General features: G+C 33.5%; 1 protein-coding gene and 1 long non-coding RNA gene across 3 annotated transcripts; one reads left to right on the top strand and one right to left on the bottom strand.

The window, feature by feature from the left end:
* Positions 1–3,766: 3,766 nt before the first annotated feature.
* On the top strand, positions 3,767–9,446 carry LOC136203025 (uncharacterized). Of its 2 annotated transcripts, none has more exons than XR_010674691.1 (5): positions 3,767–3,975; positions 4,374–4,526; positions 5,524–5,990; positions 9,015–9,107; positions 9,285–9,446. It is a non-coding gene; the product is annotated as an uncharacterized lncRNA (long non-coding RNA). The 2 variants fall into 2 exon arrangements; XR_010674692.1 differs by having other exon boundaries at positions 9,296–9,445.
* Positions 9,447–16,180: 6,734 nt separating this feature from the next.
* Positions 16,181–18,790, bottom strand: LOC136203820 (probable inactive receptor kinase At4g23740). Its single transcript, XM_065995060.1, has 2 exons — positions 18,127–18,790; positions 16,181–16,833 (listed from the first exon to the last, which is right to left on the bottom strand). Exons 1-2 carry the CDS (start codon positions 18,788–18,790, stop codon positions 16,181–16,183), a joined length of 1,317 nt encoding a protein of 438 aa, XP_065851132.1.
* Between the last annotated feature and the right edge of the window lie 4,924 nt (positions 18,791–23,714).

Genomic DNA, 23,714 nt, shown 5'->3' with positions numbered 1-23,714 from the left:
CTTCTTGTTACAAAGTGTTTTGTCACCATCCTAGTCATAATAAGCCCGTCTTAATAAGTTTTTAGTGACAAAATTGTATTACCTCATAATTAGTTTTTAATTATTGTTACAACTATAATTTGTCATTAATCTAGCTATTATGACAAAATTTAAATAACCGTGAAATATGATTTATTGTGACTACATATGTAGTAAGAAAAATGTTACATACACACCCCCATGTGTTTTTAATTCTACAAATTTATGAGGTTGCCGGGACTCGAACCCTCGACCGTTTGGTCCAATCAACTCTAATACCATGTCATGGAACCGTTTGAACTAAAAGCTCAAGATGATTAAAGCTTAATCGTATATCTTATATTAATCTCTAACACATTCTAATCCCCAAATAAATATGAAAATTTGTAAATTGATTTCCGAAACAATATATTAGTCTAATTTGATAAATATTACTGTCATAATTTGGTTTTGTTTTTTCATTTTTTTACTAATTGTAATTTTGTCATAATAAGTAATTAATTGCGAAAACAGTTATTTTATCGTATGAATGTTTCGTTACATCTTTATATATTTATGACAAAAATGACGTGGCAATTTATTTTTATCATAATACGTATTAAGTTCTACTTTCTTGTGATAAATATTTCGACAAAATATTTTTTTCTCACGATTTCTTTTGTTTTTTTTACCTTTTCTTACTAATTATTATTTGATCATAATAAATACATTAGTTGTGATAAAAAAATTATTTTTACGTATGAATTTTTGTCACAACCTTATGTATTTATGACAAAAATGTGTGACAATTTTTTTTTTGTCATAATATTGATTGAATGGTGCTTTATTGTGATAAATAGTTGGACGAAACAATATTTTGTCATAATTTTGTTTGGAATTTTCACATTTTTTTACTAATTATTTTTTGTCACAATAAGTACATTAATTGTGACAAAAATTATTTTGTCAGACGAATTTTCGTCACAATATTAGATATTTGTTGTAGTGAAGCTCGATTATAATGTTCATGACTAGGCTCGTGAGGATGCTCTATTCGGTTTTTTTTAATGATAGTATTTCTATAAATATGAAAATATAAAACTACGCAGTTTCATTTGAAGCTTTAGTTTTGTAGGTTTAAAAAAAACTACGTAGTTTATAAACATAATCAATGAATTGTCCGCGAGCAAAATTCATGATAATTAATGAGTGCTCGTTAACAAATTAATTCAAAACGGAAGATCAGATTGCATATATTTTTACAAAGTGTTAAGATATTTATTGAATGTGAGCTCACCTACACCCACTCGCACTTGATTCCCGTGTATTTAGGCTTTCAGTTATAATTTGTTATTTTAGTCTTCAACTCTGTATAAATAGCATTGATTACTATCTAATAAAGCAAGGCAATATTTTACCAATTTCTTTCTGCATGGTATCAGAGCACAAGGCTCAAATAAAAGTTTTCGAACTCTCTTCCCTATACTTGCTTTACTCTTCCCTGACCTAAATCAGAATCTCTCTTCTCTGAATTTTTTTCTTCTTTCTCCTGCAATTCTCAACAATGGCAGATCTTGCTGGTTTTGATCGAGTTAGCTTTGAGGATGAAGAGGTTTCATCAGATTCTTCACCTCCTTCACCTGTTAGATCGGTTGCTAGAAAATCACCGGTGGAAGGACCGATTTCGGCTCAAGTTTTACCGATTCCATCGAATTGGCCTCCAAATCAATCGCAGAAGAAGAAGCATGACAGTCAGGTTCCTCCTGTTGATTTTTCTTCTCTTCATACTGATAACAAGATATCTTTCCAGTATCAACTTACTACGACTGATAATCCTGGAGTAAGCCTAGTTACTGTTCCGTTGGACGGAAAAAACTACGTTTCTTGGAGCAGAGCCATAATTTTAGCCTTATCAACTAAGGAGAAGTTGAACTACATATTATGTGATGATTTTCAGCCTACTCAAGGCTCACTCATGTATTCACACTGGAAACGAGTTGACTCTATGGTGATTTCGTGGATTCTGAACTCCATTGCACGCGATCTGGTTGAGGCATTCATCTTCACACACTGCTAGAAAAATCCCAATTTCTGACGATTTATTTTCCGTCACTGATTTCTGATGAAACTCCATCACATATCATAACCGTGAGCAAATTTATTGACGGAAAAGAAATTCCGTTGAAAGATTATGGCGGGAACATTCCCGCAACCTTTCTGACGGAAATTCTCTGACGGAAACTCACTCCGTCGTGAGCTCAGACGGAAAATCAGACAGAAAATAAATTTCGTCAACACCTTTTACGTACTTACTGACGGAATTCCGTCACAAATAAATGTTTAGTTTTTTTAATCATAGATATATTTATGAAAATAAATATGTATACATGAAAAAATTCAATAAAAATACCTTGTAAGATTTCTATTATTATTTATATCAATTATAAATAAAATAATGAGATGTTAATATTTTATTTTTAAAATACTATTTCTTATTTGTGTAATGTTTAAAATTTTTATCTAGATTATTTTAAATAGTTATTTAAAATGAAAATAGAAACTTCTTGAGTGGGTGGTATTTTTAGAAATTGTGGTGGATTCCCTCACGAGGCATTTGCGATTCCCATATTCCTTCATCTTTTTCTTATAAATTATGTGTCTCATCTTTTTTTGAGATTTTCTATTAGTGGTATGTTGAGCTATGTTGATTTAATTTAATTTGTTTTTGTTTAATTTAGGGTTAAGGTGCTAAAATACCCCTAACGTTTTGGATCAGGAGCAATTTTACCCCTAACGTCTAAAATGGTCCAATTTTACCCTAACGTTAATAATTTGGGCCAATTTGTGAAATAATTTATCAAACTGTCTTTTTTGAGATTTTCATAGTGGTATGTTGAGCTATACTGATTTAATTTAATTTGTTTAAGTAGAAGGGAAATTCACTTTCATTCAAAAATCCTGGGAAAATGAAAAAAAGTGAAATTTGAATTCTCACTTAGGAAAGAAAATTCACTTTCATTCAAAAATCCCGGGAAAATGAAAGTTTAAGGTTAAGATGTAAAAATACCCTTAATGTTTTGGGTCAAGAGCAATTTTACTCCCAACGTCTAAAATGGTCCAATTTTACCCTAACGTTAATAATTTGGGTCAATTTGAGAAATAGTTTATCAAACTGCCTGCTCGGTCATGAATCTTGTGATCCACGCTTCACATGTGCGTCATTTTATCAGTAACAAATCACAAAATATGTTGGAATGTGAAAAAAATAATAATAAAAATATACGAATTACACAAAATAATTTGGAAAAAAGATTTTAATTTAAGGAAAATTATTAAATAAAGAAAAATTAACATTTTTCAATGTAAAGAAAAAAGGTTGGAAAAAAAATTTGAAAAAAAGTGCAAAATGGGATTGTTGTGGATCGATAACAAATCACAAAATATGTTGGAATGTGAAAAAAATAATAATAAAAATATACGAAATTACACAAAATAATTTGGAAAAAAGATTTTAATTTAAGGAAAATTATTAAATAAAGAAAAATTAACATTTTTCAATGTAAAGAAAAAAGGTTGGAAAAAAAATTTGAAAAAAAAGTGCAAAATGGGATTGTTGTGGATCGAAACCTTAACCTCAAGGGAATATGGAATCCGCCTCAAGCCACCACGCCATATAAGTTGTTAATAACATTGTGTGGTTCTTATGCTTGTAATACTAGCCTAGTAGATAAACAACGCCTCAAACCTAACCCTAAATTAACCATCTTGTTAATAGTTTACAACCTCCTTTTTGTCTTCAGAGAGAGAAAATGTATCCTTTCTAGATGCCCTAACCTTCTCTTCTTCTTCTTCCAGTCAACACACGAGTAATGATGTCTCTTAGAGAGCGAAAATGGGGAAGAGACTGAAAGGAGACCGATCGATTTGCAGATCTCCTCGTCATAGCAGTCGTGCCACTACTCGATCGTCTTTCAACTGGTTATCTCTCTTTCTCTCTCTCTTCGGCTTCGATATTCAAATGTCATTGCAATTTCTTTATTTAAACACAACAACTGTTTTTACTCGTTTCTATATTGTTTTCAACATACACATTTATTAAGATCCATGGAGTTTCTCTCAATCTCAGTAACATTTCTGTTTCTCATTTTTCAATTTTTTACTTTTTGTAATGATAGACTAGTGCATTCTGACTTTATTTCTTCCTTTTGTCGACTATTATCTGAGATGAATTGATGAATTGTGACTATGTAAATATTGTGAATTTTATCTCAGAGAGATTACACTCTCCTATAACTCACTGCACACCCAAATTCCTGAAGAAATCGGTCCATTATCCAGGCTGCAAGTTTTGAGACTAAAAAATAATTCAATTGCAGGTCAAATTCCAGCAAACTTGTCCCATTGCATCAACCTCCAAGTTTTTTTATCTTGGTTTCAACGAGATACAAGGAAAAATTCCTGCAGAAATTGGTGACTTATCCAAGCTTCAACTGCAGAAATTGGTGACTTGTCCAAAGCTTCAACTGCAGGTATAAGGGGTTAATGTTATCAAATATGACAACACAAGATTGAAACTCACTTGAAAAAGTAGCGTAGGTAGATCTGACTTGTTGATAAAGTGGCTGTTTAAATTAGTTTTACTGTGAATGCACATTGGCTAGGAAGGATACTCTGTTTACTGTGAATGCACATTGGCTTAGAAGGATACTCTGTTACAAGGTCAATATTTTTTCAGTTTGACATTGAGCATAGCTTTGAGGATAGGTTCTTTTGATTTTTGATTGACATCCATAAGGACTTGTGCTCTTCTAGAGAAACCCTATTATTTATGTTTGTCTACTGTGATTTATTATGAACTTTTACTTTCACTGCTTTCTTCATTTATATGTGTCCTTACCTGGTTGATTGCATAAGATAAGATGCCAGCAATTTTAGTATCCTTTATGATTAATTTTCAGCCACTTCTATTTCAATTTTTAGTGTAGACAAAGGTCAACAATGTCTACTTGTGAGAACTCTATTGAAAATGCATCACACGTTTAATTTTTCCTGGATTGATTCTCTAGTTTTTGGGCTTTTAGGGTGGGAATTGAACTTCCAACAATTGAAGTTTGATATGAACATGTAAGTATTGAAGCAGAAGCGTTTGTAGGAAGGAGAGCATTGCCCAATTTGTTTACATGTGTTTGCATTTGTATTTAAATTGTCAATTAAACTGTCTTGCACTTTTTGTACTTCATTTGTGGAAATGATGCGGTATCCTTCCTTTCTATGCTCATTTCACTTCCATGGTACTAGTTTATTATAAAGGTTTACATGTTTCTTTTAATGGGTGAAATTTTGAAATATAACAAGGAGAGGCGTTTATCTTTGTAATTTGTTAAATAACCATTAGAAGAAACTGTTATATCTATAACTTAATACTGCTATTCTTTTTTTTTTTTTTATATCACTAGTTCAATATCAAATTTTTTATAGTTGGTTGTGTACAATTTTATATGAATATAAGACTTTGTGTTCTCTCAGGCCTTGTAGCGAGCAAAAGTTAATGATGCCTTTTCTCAGCCCGTGCGGAGGAGCTGCTCCCACTACTGCTACCTCCTGCTGATTCTTGGCTTTGGCTTTTTGGCTTTTTAACGTTTTCCGCCTCCTGAAATCAATACTACTACTGAGTTTGTAAGGTTACAAGTGCAACAACAAGAAGAATGTGAAGGATTCATTCATACCTTTTCAGAGTTTGTTGAATCGCTATTGGCAATGTATAATAGTCCTCCTCTCACGGCATATTTTTTGTTTCGACTATCCTCACTGATCCAGCCATAAAAGAACTATGGATCCAAGAGGTTAAGTGTCAGAACTAGGGTTTTGAGGAAGAGAATTAGGGAGACAGAAGAGAGATTTAGGAGGAAGAAGAGAGAAAATAGAGAAAGAAAGGAATATATTTCATTAAAATTCTTGATGCTGAAACAGTACCACACTCGGCCTCTAAATAGGTGAGTAAAAACAAATATCTGTTAGCAACAGGTACAGCTGTATTAACAAACTCACTACCAAACAAAATAGCTAACAACGTAGAGAATCTATTCTCTAAGATAGGCTTTAGGGAATTAAAATGGCCACACAGTGCCAACAATGTAGAAATAACCAAAAACACATAAAAAAGAGTAACTAACTTAACTAATAAGGCTAATTACTTATTTAGTCCCTGAACTCTTCTAGTACGTGACAATACACCCCTCTTGAATGCATTCTTGTCCCCAACTGAACTTTCAGTTGGTTGTGACACTTCAGATAAGGACAGTAGGGATAACTTAGAGGTGACCCCATTCCATCCTTTTGAAATTAACTGATTTAAGGATTTAAGAGACATGAGTTTAGGTCCATCAGTGTCTTGGATGCCTTTAAGCTCCATGGGATGTTGATCCTTGTGAATTAGTACCTAGTTACCTTCGAAGTCAAAAGTGACTGGGGTATGGTACCGCATCCAATCAGTGCCTAAAATAAGATCAAATTCTCCCAAATCTAGAGTCCTTACTGCAAATGTAAACCTAGTATTGTGCATGGACCAGGTTAATTCCTCACACTTGGACTTCACTAGTAGTTGTCTACCATCAGCAATTGATACAGCAGTTGGTTTGACCCTGATCAAGGGTAACTTAACCTCTAGAGCTAGCTTGTGGTTAACAAAGCTATGGGTACTTCCACTATCAATCAAGATAATAATGCCCTTCTTCTGCAGGGTGCCTCTTAATTTGAAGGTTCCAAAAGCCATTCCTCCATCTAAGGCATTAATAGAGAGATTTATTGGCTCCTGACACTCATGTGCTACTTCAATCAAGGGTTCATTCCCAATTTCTTCCATAGGAACCTCTTCTTCTATCTCTCCTTCTAAGTTCATAGCATTTAACTTCTTGGTTGTGCATTAATGGCCTAGGTAGAACCTATCTACACACTTCCAACAGACTCTAGGGGTTCTTTTAAAATTGGTGGGGTTTGTGTTTGGTTTAGGGTCTGGTGGTTTTGGAATTAGGGCAGTTGAGGTACTGGGAATGGTTTGAGGTATAATAGTAGTCATTGGGGTAGGATTCCAGGGTTTGGGATTGTACAAGGGCTTGGTTTTGGGTGTAACTGCTTCAATCAGCTCCTTAACATTAGTTTCATGCAGTTTTGCTAACTTAATGGCAGTATAGATTTCAGAAGGATAGTTAGACCTTACTGCAGATCGTATCTCAGGTTTTAAGCCAGAAATAAAGCTTCTAACATAGTATTCTGAGTTGATAGTAGGAAATACCTTCTCCATCTTGAGCTTGAGGCCTTCAAACTGCTCCTGATATTGTAAGACAGTAGATGTTTGTCTTAAGTTAGTAATTTCTTCTACCACATCCTGCACCTCTGTGTCCTGGAGACGTTTGGAGATTTCATCAATGAACATGGGCCAGTTGACTGCTGTATTCTCCTGGATCCAGTTCTTAAACCTCTTATCTGCCTTGCCTTGCAAATACAACCCTACTAACTCCACTTTATTCCCTTCTGCTACCTCAAATAGTTGGAAGTACTTGTGACATTTACTAACCCAACTTTCCACATCAGATCCATCAAAATGAGGAAGATAACACTTCGGCAGCATTTTGTTGGAATAGGGACTCTTAGAACTAGGTTCTCCTGGTTGAGTCATTGTGGGACCATGGCCTAAGATGCTTCTGGTTTCAAGAGGATGAGAAGTTACAGGTCTTTGAAAGGTTGTGCATGTTTCTAGGTTTGTTTGGATCACCTTAGCAATGGCTGCTACTGACTTATTGAGCTCCAACAGGGTTTGTTGGGTAGTGAACTGATCCTTACGAAACTGGGCATGATCCAAACAAATGGAGTCCATACGTTGTTGTTGAGCTGATTGAACCTCTAGCAGCTGAGCTTGCATAGATTGTAGTTTTTCCGCCGTCTGCTCAGCCTTTTCCACCATCTGAGCTGAGAGAGCTTGGAATTGTTGTTCAAGCGTCGCCATCGTTTCTTGGTAAGCTCTAGTAGCTGCTCGGGTTTCCTTGTAACGATTATTTACCATACAAGAATATAGGCCAAGGGAATGGAATCTTTGATACCAATGTCAGAACTAGGGTTCTGAGGAAGAGAATTAGGGAGACAGAAGAAAGATTTAGGAGGAAGAAGAGAGAAAATAGAGAAAGAAAGGAATATATTTCATTAAAATTCTTGATGCTGAAACAGTACCACACTCAGCCTCTAAATAGGTGAGTAAAAACAAATATCTGTTAGCAGCAGGTACAGCTGTACTAACAAACTCACTACCAAACAAAATAGCTAACAACCTAGAGAATCTATTCTCCAAGATAGGCTTTAGGGAATTAAAATGGCCACATAGTGCCAACAATGCAGAAATAACCAAAAACACATAAAAAAGATTAACTAACTTAACTAATAAAGCTAATTACTTATTTAGTCCCTGAACTCTTCTAGTACGTGACATTAAGGTAATTTTATTTTCTTCCGATTCTTCTTAATGAAATGCATGGACTAATAATTTGAGATTTTGATTTTCCTACTGCAGAAGCTATGATTTGAGGTACTAAGTTGATAAAAATAAAAGGTCAAACCAATTAGGAAGTTGATATTAAAATTTTAATTAAGTCTATTAATTTGAGGTACTAAGTTGATGAGTATTAATTTGGACTCTACTGAGACAAAATGTAAGAAATATAAACAACAACAACAACAACAAAGCCTTAGTCCCGAAATGATTCGGGGTCGGCTAACATGAACCATCATATAAAAATTAAAAAAAAAAGTGGGAAAGCAGATATAAAGATGAATATTGAAAAACAAAATTGGAAGCACATGCACTGAATACATACCTGTAAACTTCATGCATTTGTTTCCTTCTCTATATAATAAGTATCAGCAACCTTTGCAGTTCATCTGTTTTTTCATTCTCTCTTTTACATATACTTACTTTCTCACATATTTTACAAAATTACAAAAAATGAGCATATTTTCATTGATAACAGGAAGAGCTGGTCCAAGTGGGTTTGGATCTGCTTCTACTGCTGAAGATGTTGCTCGTGGCGTTGATGCTTCCAATCTTACTGTTATTATAACCGGTTAGCTCCCATTCTTCTTTTCCCTTTTCATTCCCATGTTATCAGAGGTGCTATTCCATTTTTTAGTTTATTGTATTGAGGCTTTTGCTATATTTAGTTTTCCTAACCTACTTAGAAAGTTGAAAATAATGCTTTACTGATATTCCAATTTTTTTATTGGTTTTTTTTAATTTCAAGTTCACTTGCAGAAAGATGTTCCAAATATAACGGAAAACAAAGAGATCAACAAAAACACCAACCAAGAAGAGGCCCAAAAATGAAAGTTGAAATGATTTAGTTGTGCGTTTTGGTGTAGATTAGTAAAAGAGAAGCCACTCATATGAAAATGGCTATTATTTAATTGTTGCTCAATTTGTTTAGGTTCATTAGAAGTTATTGTCAACTCTTTCTTTGGAACTATTATGGTATTATAGTGAAAATTTATATTGTATCAGTAAGTTATATATTTATTAAAAATATATATATTTATAAATATTAATTTTTTTAAAATTTAAAAATAAATTCTGACGGAATTCCGTCAGTAAAAATATGCTGACGGAAAGATAAGTTGGTGTGCTTATCAATTTCAGACGGAATTTTTCGTCTTAGAAGAGGTATTCTGACGGAAAGTTAAGTGACGGAATATCCATCAAGAAACAGTTTTGTGACGGAATGATCTACGACGGGTAATTTTGTCAAAGTTTCCGTCTGACGTTCTGACGGAATTCCGTCAGCATTTCGTCAGGATATTCCGTCCACAAAAACGTGATCAAAATCTGCGTCGACTGTTTTTCTGACGTTTCTATTCCGTCAAAAATTCCGTCACTCAATCAGTTTACTGACGAAAATAGATTAATTTCCGACGGAATTTCCGTCAGAAATCGCGATTTTTCTAGTAGTGACAACTTCAGCCAGAGAACTTTGGAAAGAGTTGGAGCAGAGATTCGGTGCATCAAACGGACCACTTCTATATCAACTCAAAAGAGAGATAAGTGATTTCAAACAAGGTAACTTGTCTGTGGCAATTTATTTTACAAAATTGAAACGACTCTAGGATGAGCTTGCATATTTGTGTCCTGCTGCTATATGCACTTGTGAGGCTTCACAAATGTGTTCATGTTTTGTTGCAAAGAAAACATATAATTCTCATAATGCTGATCAATTAGTTCAGTTTCTGATGGGGTTAAAGGATGAATATGCTCATGTCAAGCACCAGATGCTTTTGATGGATCCTTTACCAAATATTCAGAAGGCTTATTCCATGGTTCAGAATGTGGAAAAACAGCGGGAAGTTCATTCTGAAACCTCTAGCCTTGAGATTGCAGCACATATTTCTACTCCTAAGCCAAATAATAGTGATAGAGGGAAGAAACGTGACTCTGGAAACAAATCTGGTCGTTTTTGCTTTCATTGTAATATCTCAGGACACGAGAATGAATCTTGTTTTAAATTACACGGCTATCCTGAGTGGTTTCAGGAGTTTAAGAAGAAATCTAAACATAACAAAGCTAAGGCAAATGCTGTTTCTGCTCAATTTGAAACTCCAATGGATAATTTTGATGAAGGAACTCATACTAATCTCCCTCCTGGATTTGCTGAGTATGTTCAGAAAGAGATTCAGAAAGTTATGAAGGGAAAGGGATCAACAGAGTATGCTGATGAAGGAAATCAATCTCATTCTTTCTCTAGATTTTCTGGTTATGCAGGTATTACCTCTCTTCCTTCCTCTCAGTTAATAAATAATTGTTTTAATACAAATACTAAACATGCTATACGTTCCAATATTTGGATAATTGACACATGTGCAACATCACATATGTGTGGTGATCTTAATTTGTTTCAATTTTATAAATCAGTGTCACCTAATCATAAAGTTCACTTACCTGATGGGAGTAATAAATTGGTTAAACATATAGGTTCTATTCTATTAGGACCTAATTTGCTTATACATAATGTCCTTCATGTTCCCACTTTTCAACATAATCTACTATCTGTTGGAAAATTGATCCATGATTCTCAATTTGTTGTTAGGTTTCTTCATAATATCTGTTTACTGCAGGCCCGTCCCTCTAATAAACCTGTTGCTGTGGGATTTTATCATGAAGGACTTTATGAACTAAACTCATCTTCCTCTATACCACATATCTTAGCTCAATGTAGTAGGGATACTGATATTTTTGCACATTTTACAACCTCTTTACAATCCAGTAATTTTGTAAACGATCCTGTAGTTGATCCTATATTGCACCTCCACCTTGGACATGCTTCTGCTTCTGCAATGCAGCATATACCTGTTGTAAATGGAAGATTTAATAAAATTACTTGTGATGTTTGTCCTATGGCCAAACAACACAGACTCCCTTTTACTTCTAAAAGCATAACTACTACACATAAATTTCAATTAATACATGTCAATGTTTGGGGACCGTATAAACTTACTTCCCTTAGCGGTGCTAAATACTTTCTTACAATTGTAGACGATTACACACGTACTACATGGACAATTTTGTTATCATATAAAACTCAAGTACTATATGCCTTAAATTTTTTCATAAATATGGTTGAAACTCAGTTTTCAACCAAAGTTCAAAACATACGTTCTGATCACGGTACTGAGTTTATAAATAACAATTGTAAGGATTTTTCCAATCTAAAGGAATTCTCCATCAAAAATCGTGTGTTTATACCCCTCAACAAAATGGGATTGTTGAGAGGAAACACAAACATTTATTAGAGATTACAAGAGCACTCTTATTTCAAGCAAAATTACCAAAAACCTTTTGGGGAGAAGCCTTATTAACAGCTACCTTTTTAATTAACATTCTACCCACCAAAATCTTAAATTGGAAAACTCCTTACCAATTATTATATTCTAAGATATCTGATTATACATTTTTGAAGGTTTTTGGATGTAAATGTTATTTTTCTAACTTACATCCTACTCGTGATAAGTTAGACCCCCGTGCTCTTAATGGTATTTTTGTGGGATATGCCACTGATCACAAAGCCTACAAAGTGTATGATACATAAAGTGGTCAAATTTGTATAACACGTGACGTTATATTTTGTGAGGATATTTTTCCGTTTGACCATATATCATCTTCTCATACTCAATTTCCTCGTAATCCAAATATTTTAACTACTTCCTCACAACCCATACCTATTCCTATCAACCCACAAAATGAAAATGATAACAATATTTCCTTCCATTCACCCTCTCCTTCCATATCACATGACTCTACCTCATCCCCAAGCTTCCCAATTGCATCTACAGGGCCCACTACTCCACCTAATCAAAATGATCAACCACATATTAGTTGTACAATTGCTGTACCATCTCCTTCCACTACTTTATGTCCAAATATAACAAATCCACCTTCTCCTACATTATCTCTACCTAGCAAATCTTCTTCACCAGATGTTTCATCATCTGCACCCTCACCTATTATACCATTGGTTCCACCTATTGTCACTTCACATGTTCCGACTATATGTCAAACTAGGAGTGGTAGAAATGTTAAACCACCACAATGGCTACATGATTTTGTAGCACATAGTTCTTTTAATCCTTCTTTGTATTTCCCGTCTCCCATTTCTCTTCCACAATTACCCAGTTTTAACAAATTGCATAATGCATTTCTCACCACACTTGACATAACCAAGGAACTCGATACATTTTTACAAGCTAGTCAGGAACCTCAATGGCAACTAGCCATGGACACTGAGTTACAAGCCCTTGAGGCGAATGATACATGGGAAATTGTTTCCCTTCCAAAAGGAAAAAAACCTATTTCTACCAAATGTGTTTTCCGTATCAAACGTAATCCCGATGGGTCAGTTCACAGGTACAAGGCTCGGCTTGTAGCTCGGGGTTATAATCAAATTCATGGAATTGATTATGTTGAGAGTTTCTCTCCTGTAGCTAAAGTGGTTACAGTTTGTTTGATGTTCACTATTGCCGTCGCTAAGTCTTGGCCCATTCATCAAATAAATATTAACAATGCTTACCTTCACGGGTTTGTTGATGAGGACATTTACTTAACTCCACCACAAGGGTACACTAAGGCTATTCCTGGTCAAGTATGCAAACTCAAAAAATCCTTATACGGCATTAAGCAAGCCGGTCGACAATGGAACAAGGAATTTACATCTCAAATACTTGCTTTTGGTTTCATTCAAGCAGCTTCAGATCATTGTCTTTTCACATATACCACCACAGATATATTTCTTGTTCTTATTGTCTACGTTGATGATGTCCTTATCACGGGAAATTCTGAAATTGCTATTAATGATGTTAAACAACATCTACATACTCTTTTTACCATTAAAGATTTAGGTTCAGCAAAATATTTTCTTGGTATTGAAATATCAAGAACTACAGATGGTATTTTTTTTGTCACAACGTAAATATATTTCTGATTTGATTCTAGACGCTGGTCTTGAACAATCTTCGACTACTCTTTGTCCCATGCGACCTGATATTATTTTAGATCCTTTGGTTGGATCTATTTATCCAAAACCCGACGAATATCGCCGGCTTATAGGTCGTCTTCTTTATCTTAATTTTACCCGTCCAGATATTGGATTTGCAGTCCAACAACTAAGTCAGTTTATGCACACTCCGTGCTCTCACCATATGGATGCAGCCCTCCATCTTATAAAGTATCTTAAACATACTCTAACTTATGGTTTATTTTACAGCTCTACAAACAATTTAAAACTAACATGGTACTGCGATGCTGATTGGGGCCGATGTCGTGAGACTAGACGCTCTGTTAGCGGATATTGCATCTTCTTAGGGAATTCGCTTATTTCCTGAAAAGCCAAGAAACAACCTACTGTCAGTCGATCTTCTGCTGAAGCCGAATATCGAAGTATGGCTAGTACTTGTTGTGAAATCAAATGGATTTCTTACTTATTACAGGTTTTCCAAATTCCACTTGCGCTTCCTATCACTCTTTATTGCTATAGTGAAGCCACCATTCACATTGCCTCTAACCCTGTTTTTCACGAACGAACAAAACATTTGGACATTGATTGTCACATTGTTCGTGATCATATCACCATGGGTTTCTTATCCACTCCGCATATTTCAACCAAACTTCAACTAGCCGATATCTTCACCAAACCGTTGTCAGCTCCTCCTCTTAATATTTTTTTGTCCAAGATGGGACTCGTTTCATCACGGCCTCCATCTTGAGAGGGGGGTGTTAAGATATTTATTGAATGTGAGCGCACCTACACCCACTTGCACTTGATTCCCGTGTATTTAGGCTTTCATTTGTAATTTGTTATTTTAGTCTTCAACTGTGTATAAATAGCATTGATTACTATCTAATAAACAAGGCAATATTTTACCAATTTCTTTCTGCACAAAGCCGTTAAAATATGATGTGTTTCATTTGAGAGCTCTATTGGGAGTTACGGAAAATTAAGTTTAAGGAGGTATGTTAAAAATTAAACTTAATTTGTTACAATAATAATTTATAAAAAAAAAAATGAAATTTCAAGTCAATCACGTGAAGTATGGTGAGTAAGAGTTAAGATAAGATAAGAGAAGGTAAGTATGGGTATGTTTGAATTTTGTGTGTGTATGTATTTTTTTTTTTTTTTGTATTTTTTTTCTTTGCTCTAAACCTCTATAAATTAGAGGGTCTATCTATTATCATTGTAATGGCAAGGGAGAAAGTATTTATTTCTAATAAATTGAGTGTTTGAGTGTTGTTTTCAATTGGAATAATATATTCCAAACAATTTCAAAATAGTCCTTCAAAATTACAAATTAAGTCCTTGCTAAATATCAATTTTACTCTATTTTTTCCAACACTCTTATGATGAAAGATGTCTTTTAACCAACTCAACCATCTAAAAATACTAAAATTATACTACAAAAACGCCAACATAAACTAAAATTAAGGGGCTATCAGATACCCAACCAATATTATTGAAGGGTGAAACCGGGGCCTAGGATGGATCCGCCTCTGGTCATGCCTAACTAAATAATACATTACATATTGTCCAACCTGTTTTTTTGAATTAATCTCAGTAGGTTTTGAGGGAGCTAAGCTAATTTTAAAACAATATTTTGTCACATTTCTTAAAAATAAATTCTAAATTTAATTTCAAATAAAAAATAATCATCATGAAAAGATTAAACTGGAACTTCTGAACCAATGAATGAATCTCAGTGTTGAGGTGGAGCAGAAGAAGAGGCTATATCTGCAGCAGATGGCGTCGGGGTTGTTTCGTAGGATGATACATTTTCAGTATCCCCTCGTGGAACTTCCTCAAGCATTTTCACTACATCTGACATTTTTGGTCTCTGCTCAGGCATCCTTGCTACACAGTTCATACCAATTTGTAACATCTCCACCATTTCTACCTCTATATTACGGGAAGAAAATTCTCTTGCCTTACTGCTTGTATTGATATGCATTTATAAATTACAAACATGACTATTGATAAACACCATAACTTTCTGTAAATACAGATGACTCTTTGTCAAACAATACAACGCTTGATAAATACATTGAACCAAATTAAAGACTATTAATTATAAGTTTATTATTTCAACACCATTCACTCTCCAGATGAAAGTGAAAACAACCGGAAATTATTAGAAGCACTCGGTTCTCCATGTCAACCGGAGGATCTTCCATACATATTTTGACACGTGTAACATGGACCCACAATTATTATAAAAGGTCCCAATACACGTATCCAAATGTGAATTGAAGGTGCTCCCAAGTAACATGAAAAACCAGATGTTTAATATAAGAACTCGAAAACAAGACACAAACTGACACAAGTTGGTTGCATTCTTATGCAGAAAAACTTCAAAACAAAGCAGTATTCTTATGCAGAAAAAACTTCTGGACTTAATCTCGTTAAATAATACATTACATAATTGCCCAACCTGTCTTTTGACTTAATCTCAGTAGGTTGTAAAGGAGCTAAGCTAATTTTAGAGCAATAATTTGTCAATCGACTTAAAAATCAGTTCTAAATTTAATTTCAATTAAAAAAATATGTGAATTAAAAAAATAATCATCATGAAAAGATTAAACTGGAACTTCTGAACCAATGAATGAATCTCACTGTTGAGGTGGAGCAGAAGAAGAGGCTATATCTGCAGCGGATGGCGTCGGGGTTGTTTCGTAGGATGATACGTTTTCAGTATCCCCTCGCGGAACTTCCTCAAGCATTTTCACTACATCGGACATTTTTGGTCTCTGCTCAGGCATTCTTACTACACAGTTCATACCTATTTGTAACATCTCCACCATTTCTCCCTCTATATCAGGGTATCTTAGAAGTTCAACATCAAATACATCACCAGTCCATTCCTCTTTCACCACAGAATCCACCCACCTTACCAAGTGAATAACCTCTTCGCCCCCCGTCGAATTCATAGCCGATTTCCCAGTCAAAAGCTCGAGCAGCAAGACCCCAAAACTGTATACATCGGATGCCTGAGTTGCTTTCCTTGAGTCGGTTACTTCGGGGGCATGGTGTCCCGCAGCTTTCATCACTTGATGCGGCATTGGGCTCATCAACGCAGCTAAACCGATATCAGATAAACAACCGAACCCCTCAGAATTTAGGAAAATGTTAGCGGCTTTTATGTTTCCGTGTACAAATTTTTTGCCATTTTGCTTGTGGATATAAGCAATGCCCTTTGCTGCACCTATTGCTATTTTCACCCTTGTCTCCCAGTCCAAAGGAATCCTTCCCTCTCTTCGATTTCCTGCACGATTTCGTTTTTCGTGAGTAACATTTTTATAAGCATTAGGGATGTGCTATAAAATTGTACAATTTTACCTCATACTGTTGTAAAAAAAAAAGATTAATTTTACCTCTAAAGTTGTCAAACAAGATCAAGTTTCCCCTACCGAAACATAAAATTTAAATAGACTGTTTTATTGTTGTTTAACTAGCTATTTAATTATCAGATCAAACCTTTCAAACATAATTAGGTTTAAAATATTGATTCTCTTACTAATATAGTTACAAACAACATGTTGAAATAACAATGTTTAAGTCTACCAGATACAAATTAATCGCAAAAAACACTGCATAAAATGCTTATATATTATTAAAACATGTATAAACAACCCGTCAAAATACACATAACTGCTTTATTTTATCGACAAACTTGTTTGGAATTCCGATGTGATAGTCGAATAACTATCAAATCAGTCAGTTTAAAAGTTTTATTGTGCAGGGGTAAAATTGAACCTGTTTGACAACGCTAGGGGTAACATTGAAATAACAATCTGTCAAAATATTTAAATCTGTCATATACAAATTAATCACACAAAAAATGCATGAAATACTTACATATTATTAAAATAGGTATAAACAACATGTCAAAATACACATAATTGCTTTATTTTATCGACAAACTTGTTTAAAGATTCGATGTGACGGTGAAATAACTAACAAATCAGTCAGTTTAAAAGTTTTGTTATGTATGGGTAAAATTGATCTTGTTTGACATACGTTAGGGTTAAAATTGAATCTTTGACAAAAACATACCATGTACGAGTATCTCAAATGCAAGGTGCTTAAAAGGGTGATTGATGAGGTCGAGGGTCCTTGAAAGAGTGCATTTCATTGGAGTAACAAATGTTGCGAAAATGATTATGGTAATGTTGCCAATTTTTAGCACCTCTTTGGCACCCTTATTTTTTCTTTTCTTTTTTAATATAAAAAAATGATTTATTGGCTACTATTAGTGGAATTTTATGACAATATTTATAATTAAAATACCATGGTAGTAACTTTTAGAGTTGCTTTTTTTTTTTGATAAAAACTTTTAGAGTTGCTTAGCATTAGAGCATTTTTAAAAAAAGTTGTCAAAAGTGATGTGGATGAGAAAGAATGTAAAATAATATATTTTATGTTGATGCGTTAAGTTTTGGCAACTTTAAAGAGTGCTTGCATTTGAGATGCTCTAACAAGAACAACGTTAGAGGTAAAATTGATTTTGTGTGCAAATTTAAGGAAAAAACATACATTAGGAAAGCCTTTGGCATACCATGTAACAGTGCGGAAATGCTCCCTTGCTCGTAGTAATCACGCACTGTAAGTTTCACGTCTTTCGAGTAGTAATATGCTCTCAGTTCGGAAACATTTGGATGCTTAAAACTTCCAATAAGTTTCATTTGTTGCTCAAAATCTTTTCTAGCCACAGGTACCTCCTCCAATCTCTTGACGACCATAGTGGTTTCATCCTCAATTGCGGCCTTGTAAGTTGTTCCGAAAATTCCCTTTCCGAGTAATTCAGCAGAGGCTCGTAACAAGTCGTCCAAGTCGAATTCTAGATTACAACCTTCAAAGAAAACAAGTCTATTGTTCTTATCTTTATTTTCTGATGATCCTCTCTTCAAAACCACCTCATCCTTCTGTAACTTTGTTGGCAATACACTCTTCTTAGAGCAACAACAAACCATCATAAGAGCAAAAACTGCAAATCCGAGAATGCAGCCGCTTAGTACAATCCCGAGTAATGCAAATTCACTTAGTTTACTTAGTTTTCGGAGTGGTTGAGGAATTGGAGGTTGGAGTGGAAGTGCAGGAGGAGAAAGTGCACTTTCTGATGAAACATTGTTACTCGAAAATGTCGAACTTGGAAACCTCGAAAGCGAATGAGGCAAAACTCCAAAGCAGAGAGTTGCAACTAAAATGAACAAAATATTCATTTTGAAAACACCAAAGTATCTAATACCTCAAATCTACATGAATCAAAGGAAAATATGGATCAGAACAAGGCAAACTAATAGAAAATATTACAGTAAAATGATGTGAAAATTGTAAAATTTCCAAAAAGAATGTTTTTAATACCTAAATAGTCAAAACTAGCAACTCAATTGTAATTAAATAACTTTTTACCGTTAGTTATAGGAGAGAAAATAAGAATATAAAAAATCAAGGAAAGAAAGGAGAAAAGTTTTTTTTTTTTTTTTAATTCATGCTTCTTAATTTTTAGCTTATATAAGATAACTATTTATACTACAAGAAAATTGTAACTGTTACAAACCTAATAAATAAAACTTAATAGCTTTTAATGACTAATTAAGAATATAACTTAACTTCTCATAAGTTCTCGTAACTAAAGTAACTTAATAAATAAAACTTAATAACTCTTAAATACTAATTTAAGAAAGTAACTTAAATAACTCTAATGGTCGGAAGTTAATTTAATTTCCCAACAGTTACTTGTTCACTTCCAAAGTTATGTTGAATTTTAAAGGTTTATTAATGCGTATTCACGTGCCAAATTAATGTTCTTTATCTCGGGTATTAATCAAATCAACATGTTTATAAAAGCTTTCATTTGTTCGTGATATATTTTTTTTTTGTAAGAGGACGGGTTCAGACCCACAACCTCGCACATCTAACTTTAGATGTATACCACTTGAGCGCTATGCTCCTTTAGTTTATATAAGTTTAATTTAATCATGTATTACTGAAATAGTTATCATTTTTTACTAATTTCATTAAATATATTTGTGAGGCAGATTTGATTAGAAATAAAAGATAAAAGACATATGTAATTAACACATATTCTTTAATTTGCCATTTTTTGTAATATCATCCAACTTATAAAAAGAAGGTTCGAAAGAGTTGCCCCAGTTGTTACTTCATCACAAATAACAAATAAAAGGACCAAATATATTATTCTTCAAAATTTCATATTTTATTTTAACAGTGTTATTATATATAAAAAATAGCACATTATATATAAAGGCCCTTTTAATAATAAAAATTTTACATAAAAAAGTTTAAAATATATTATGATATACTAAAAACTATTTCATTTATAAAGGTAGAGTAGGTATTATTACATTCACTAAATTGATTTGTTTATCCAAAATCCAAAATATATTTCGAAATTTCTTTAAATTAATCCTCAATCTATATTCAACAAGATTAATTGGAACTTTTTTAATCTAAAATATCAATTATTTGATCCCTTTAAAACTTAAATTATATTAATATATGCATTATATATATATATATCTGATAAAAAATTTTTGGATCCCCTCACCTTGGGCGTGGCTAGCCCCAGGTTGGTCCTGGTTCCACTTAACACTCAAAATCGAGTTTCCATCAAAACCATCTAGACTTTTTTTTTTTTTTTTTTTTTTTTTTTTTTTTTCATCTCTGACTGTTTTTTGGCCGCCTAAACGACATGTAGGCCGCTTGGGGTGGCTAGCAATTTATTATTATTTTGATTTTTTTTATAATTTATTTTTAAATATTATCAAATGATTGTTTGTGAATTGTGTTTATTATTTTTGAATATTTTTATTTAACTCTATTCTTTACTTGTTTTTATGATATGACGATTTCAAACTTTAAGGACATTATCTTATAGTTTTCGGTGAATTATATTACTTATGGACATTAATTTTACTTGTTTTAGTAGTTTCAACGATGTTGTTTTTTGTGGGGATCAATGATATTGTTGTTGAACAATTGTTTTTGGCACATTTTTCATTGTATATGTTACAAATATGCTTTTCTAGGCATAATAACACTCATTCGGCTCCCAAAACTAAAGTTTCAAAGTTAATTAGGACCTTAAACTATCATAATCTTCAATCAGGTCCTTGAACTAAACAAAAATCATCAATTGAGTCCCCATCTTATCCTGAAATCATAAACTGTGACTACTTGATATGGGCTAGACTGATCTATGTTGGTTCAAAATGAGTTTGTGGAAGATGGTCTGAATTGTTCAACTAAATGATTTTCGATGAGATCTCAATTGATGATTTTGATAGTTTAAAGTCTTAATTGAGTTTTGATACTATTACATTTTTTTGTATATATTATTTTTAGATAATATAGTACATATTTTAATTACACTTATTAAATAATTTTTCTATTTATAAATAAAAAATTACAAAAATACAAATTCGTTTAATCCTTGAATAATTCTCCTTGAATAATTCTCGAGCGTTTTGTCCACTGAATTAGTACATAACATTTTTTACAACTTTAATAAAAAAAACTAAAAACAGTCAATTAGATATTTGATTCCTATATATTAATGTGCAGTCTTAAAAAAATTAATGTGTATATATTAACGTGTGTGCAATAAAATATATTAACGTTGTTTATGGTTTTGCTTTTGTGACAGCTCATTTTCATTCCGTTGGTTTGGCATTGATAAATAGGGTAAAGACTCAAGTTTTATGATAACGTATAAATTACCAGTACTGAATTATTATCAGGGAAAACATTTTCTCGTTATTTTGATTTCAGTGAATTGAATTTGTAATATTTTATTTTAATATATTTGTTAACATATCAAGTCTGGCTTACTCATGCCCAAGACGAATATATCCTTCACAGTTTACAGTTTCACATCTCAACCAGATTCTGTTACAACAAATTCTAGTATTGATATCTATAGTTTGTTAGCATTTTGTTATTCCTTTTGTAACTGTTTCACAACGGCGCCAAAAACTTGTTGAGCGATTTCCGCAAGTGCACAGTTTTGCTTGTAGTAATAAAAAGATATTGATCCCATAGGGAACGTATTTTCCACAAAAACTTATTTATGTGTAGATTAAATACGACTTAAGGTTTATAGAAATAGATAATCGTTATTTGAAATTGGTTTTGAGATTGATAGAATAAGAATTAGGCTAGAATATGTAGAATGTTAGAAATCAATTCTGTTTTGAAAATGAATTACAAAACAGAGACGTTTAGTGTCTAAAATAAGAGATTTATTGTGTTTGTTTGCATTAAGCAAAGAAAACAACTTTAAACTTTGTATAAATTATAAAAGTGTAATAACGTAAACTCCTTCAATTAAAGGGCTTTGAACCGGAGACAATCCTTCTACGGTCGGGTTAGATTGCTACCTTAACCAAATTAATTCTCAAAGAATGAATTTGCCTAAGTGTTCAACAAAGTTTCCTTGTAAAGATATTGAATTTAACTACGTTTTAATGAAAACACCAGAACTCACTTCGGATCATTTACAGAAGTGCTACATAAAAATATATTGAATTGCATGAACTTTATTAGATGAAGTGTGAATTTGATACAAGTTTACAGAGAATAAAAAGCATGGAAGCATTCAAAACGACATGAGAGTTCTGGGTCGTCAATCCTTACCTCAAACCTCGTTAGAGTTTGTTAAGCTCCGGGGTCGAATCCGCTACTTAATCTTCTCGCTGAATCTTCGGAATAGAGATGGTTCTTCTACTACCAAAATGTAAACTAGTCTGAACAGATCATAATCTAAATCTAAATGCTACCGTGTTTGTAATTAATGAGTAAACAATGTGTGTACATCATATCGTTTTTACAAAATCGAACTTCTAACTCTGAATCGTTTGACTCAGAATTTCTGTATAAATTCTGTACTAAAATCTTAACTCTCAAATGTCTATTTAAACTCTTAATCAACTCTTAATTTATAGATGTTGAAGAGTCGTATCTAGGGGACGTGTCTTCTGTGAAGAGACGTTTCTATCCACTCGAACTGACGCGTATCTTTGAAATCGAACATGTGTAAGATGTGCTGCCTGAAAATCTGAAGTTACCGAGATTAGGGGGGTAAGTTTTGGTGTTCGGACGCAAGAGGAAAAGTGACTGGGCGACGCGTGTCGTGACCGAGAATAGGGAATCTCGATCGCGACACGGGTGATTATTCCCGGCATCGACTTCTTTTTCCGTCTTCGTTTCGGTGCGTTTGATTTTCTTCGTCTTTGACTCTTTTCGTAGGGGTTTTCCTTCGTTTCTGACCTCTTTCGCTTCTATTTGGATTTTACCAAATATTTAGGTACCTTGTATGAAAGAAACATATTCAGACGTAAAAGTAATCTAAATAGATATAAACAATACAAATTCGTAGTAAAACTGATGTAAATAATGATGATATTTTAGGTATATTTTGGGCTTAACAATTGCCAAGATTAGTTAGATATAAAAGGGAAACATCCATGTACTCCTCAATGAAATTTGAATGAATCGTATTACTTTTCATAAGATTTTCGCTTAAGTTCATATGGTATTAGAGCAGTTAGGTTGAAAATTAAATCTGAATGAGTTCATTCTAATGGCAAGAGGAAAGAGAACCAACAGGTATCGTGAATTACGATCATCTTCTTTATTCGAGGAAGAAAATGAAGCCCCAAGAAGACATTCAAACTCCAATTCAGAGAATCCAGAATTGGTATTGATCAACATCGTTATGACAAGCTACAATTATATGTCATGGAGCAATACATGACCAGGTTCTAACTATAAAAGGAGAACTCCGTATGTTGTTGAAGATGGGGAAATTTCAGTTTCTGGCACAGTTGCTTACCAGAAATGGCAAAATAATGATTGTCTAGTATCATCTTGGATCGCGAATACAATGTCCAAGGATATAGCAGATGGTTTCTTGTACATTGCTTCTACAAGGAAGCTTTGGAAAGATCAAGAAAGGCACTTTGGGGATAGCAATGGCCTATGCTTTACAAAATCAAAAGAGAAATAAGTGCTTTCAATCAAGGTAACTATTCTCTGATGATCTATTTTAACAAATTGAAAAGATGCCGGGATGAGTTATCATTGTTGAGACCCTTGCCAAGATGTCATTGTGATGCTGGAAGA

The sequence above is a fragment of the Euphorbia lathyris genome, chromosome 8 (genome assembly GCF_963576675.1).
Source record: "Euphorbia lathyris chromosome 8, ddEupLath1.1, whole genome shotgun sequence".
In the NCBI taxonomy this organism is placed as follows: Eukaryota; Viridiplantae; Streptophyta; class Magnoliopsida; order Malpighiales; family Euphorbiaceae; genus Euphorbia; species Euphorbia lathyris.
Note: the sequence above shows the minus strand (reverse complement) of the source record. Positions and strands in the feature narration are given on the sequence as shown.

Coding starts and splice junctions, on each gene's coding strand:
- LOC136203820 (XM_065995060.1), bottom strand. CDS start 18,790: ATGAATATTTTGTTCATTTTAGTTGCAACTCTCTGCTTTGGAGTTTTG. Junction 16,834..18,126: donor CATTTCCGCACTGTTACATG/GTATGCCAAAGG, acceptor GAAATCGTGCAG/GAAATCGAAGAGAGGGAAGG.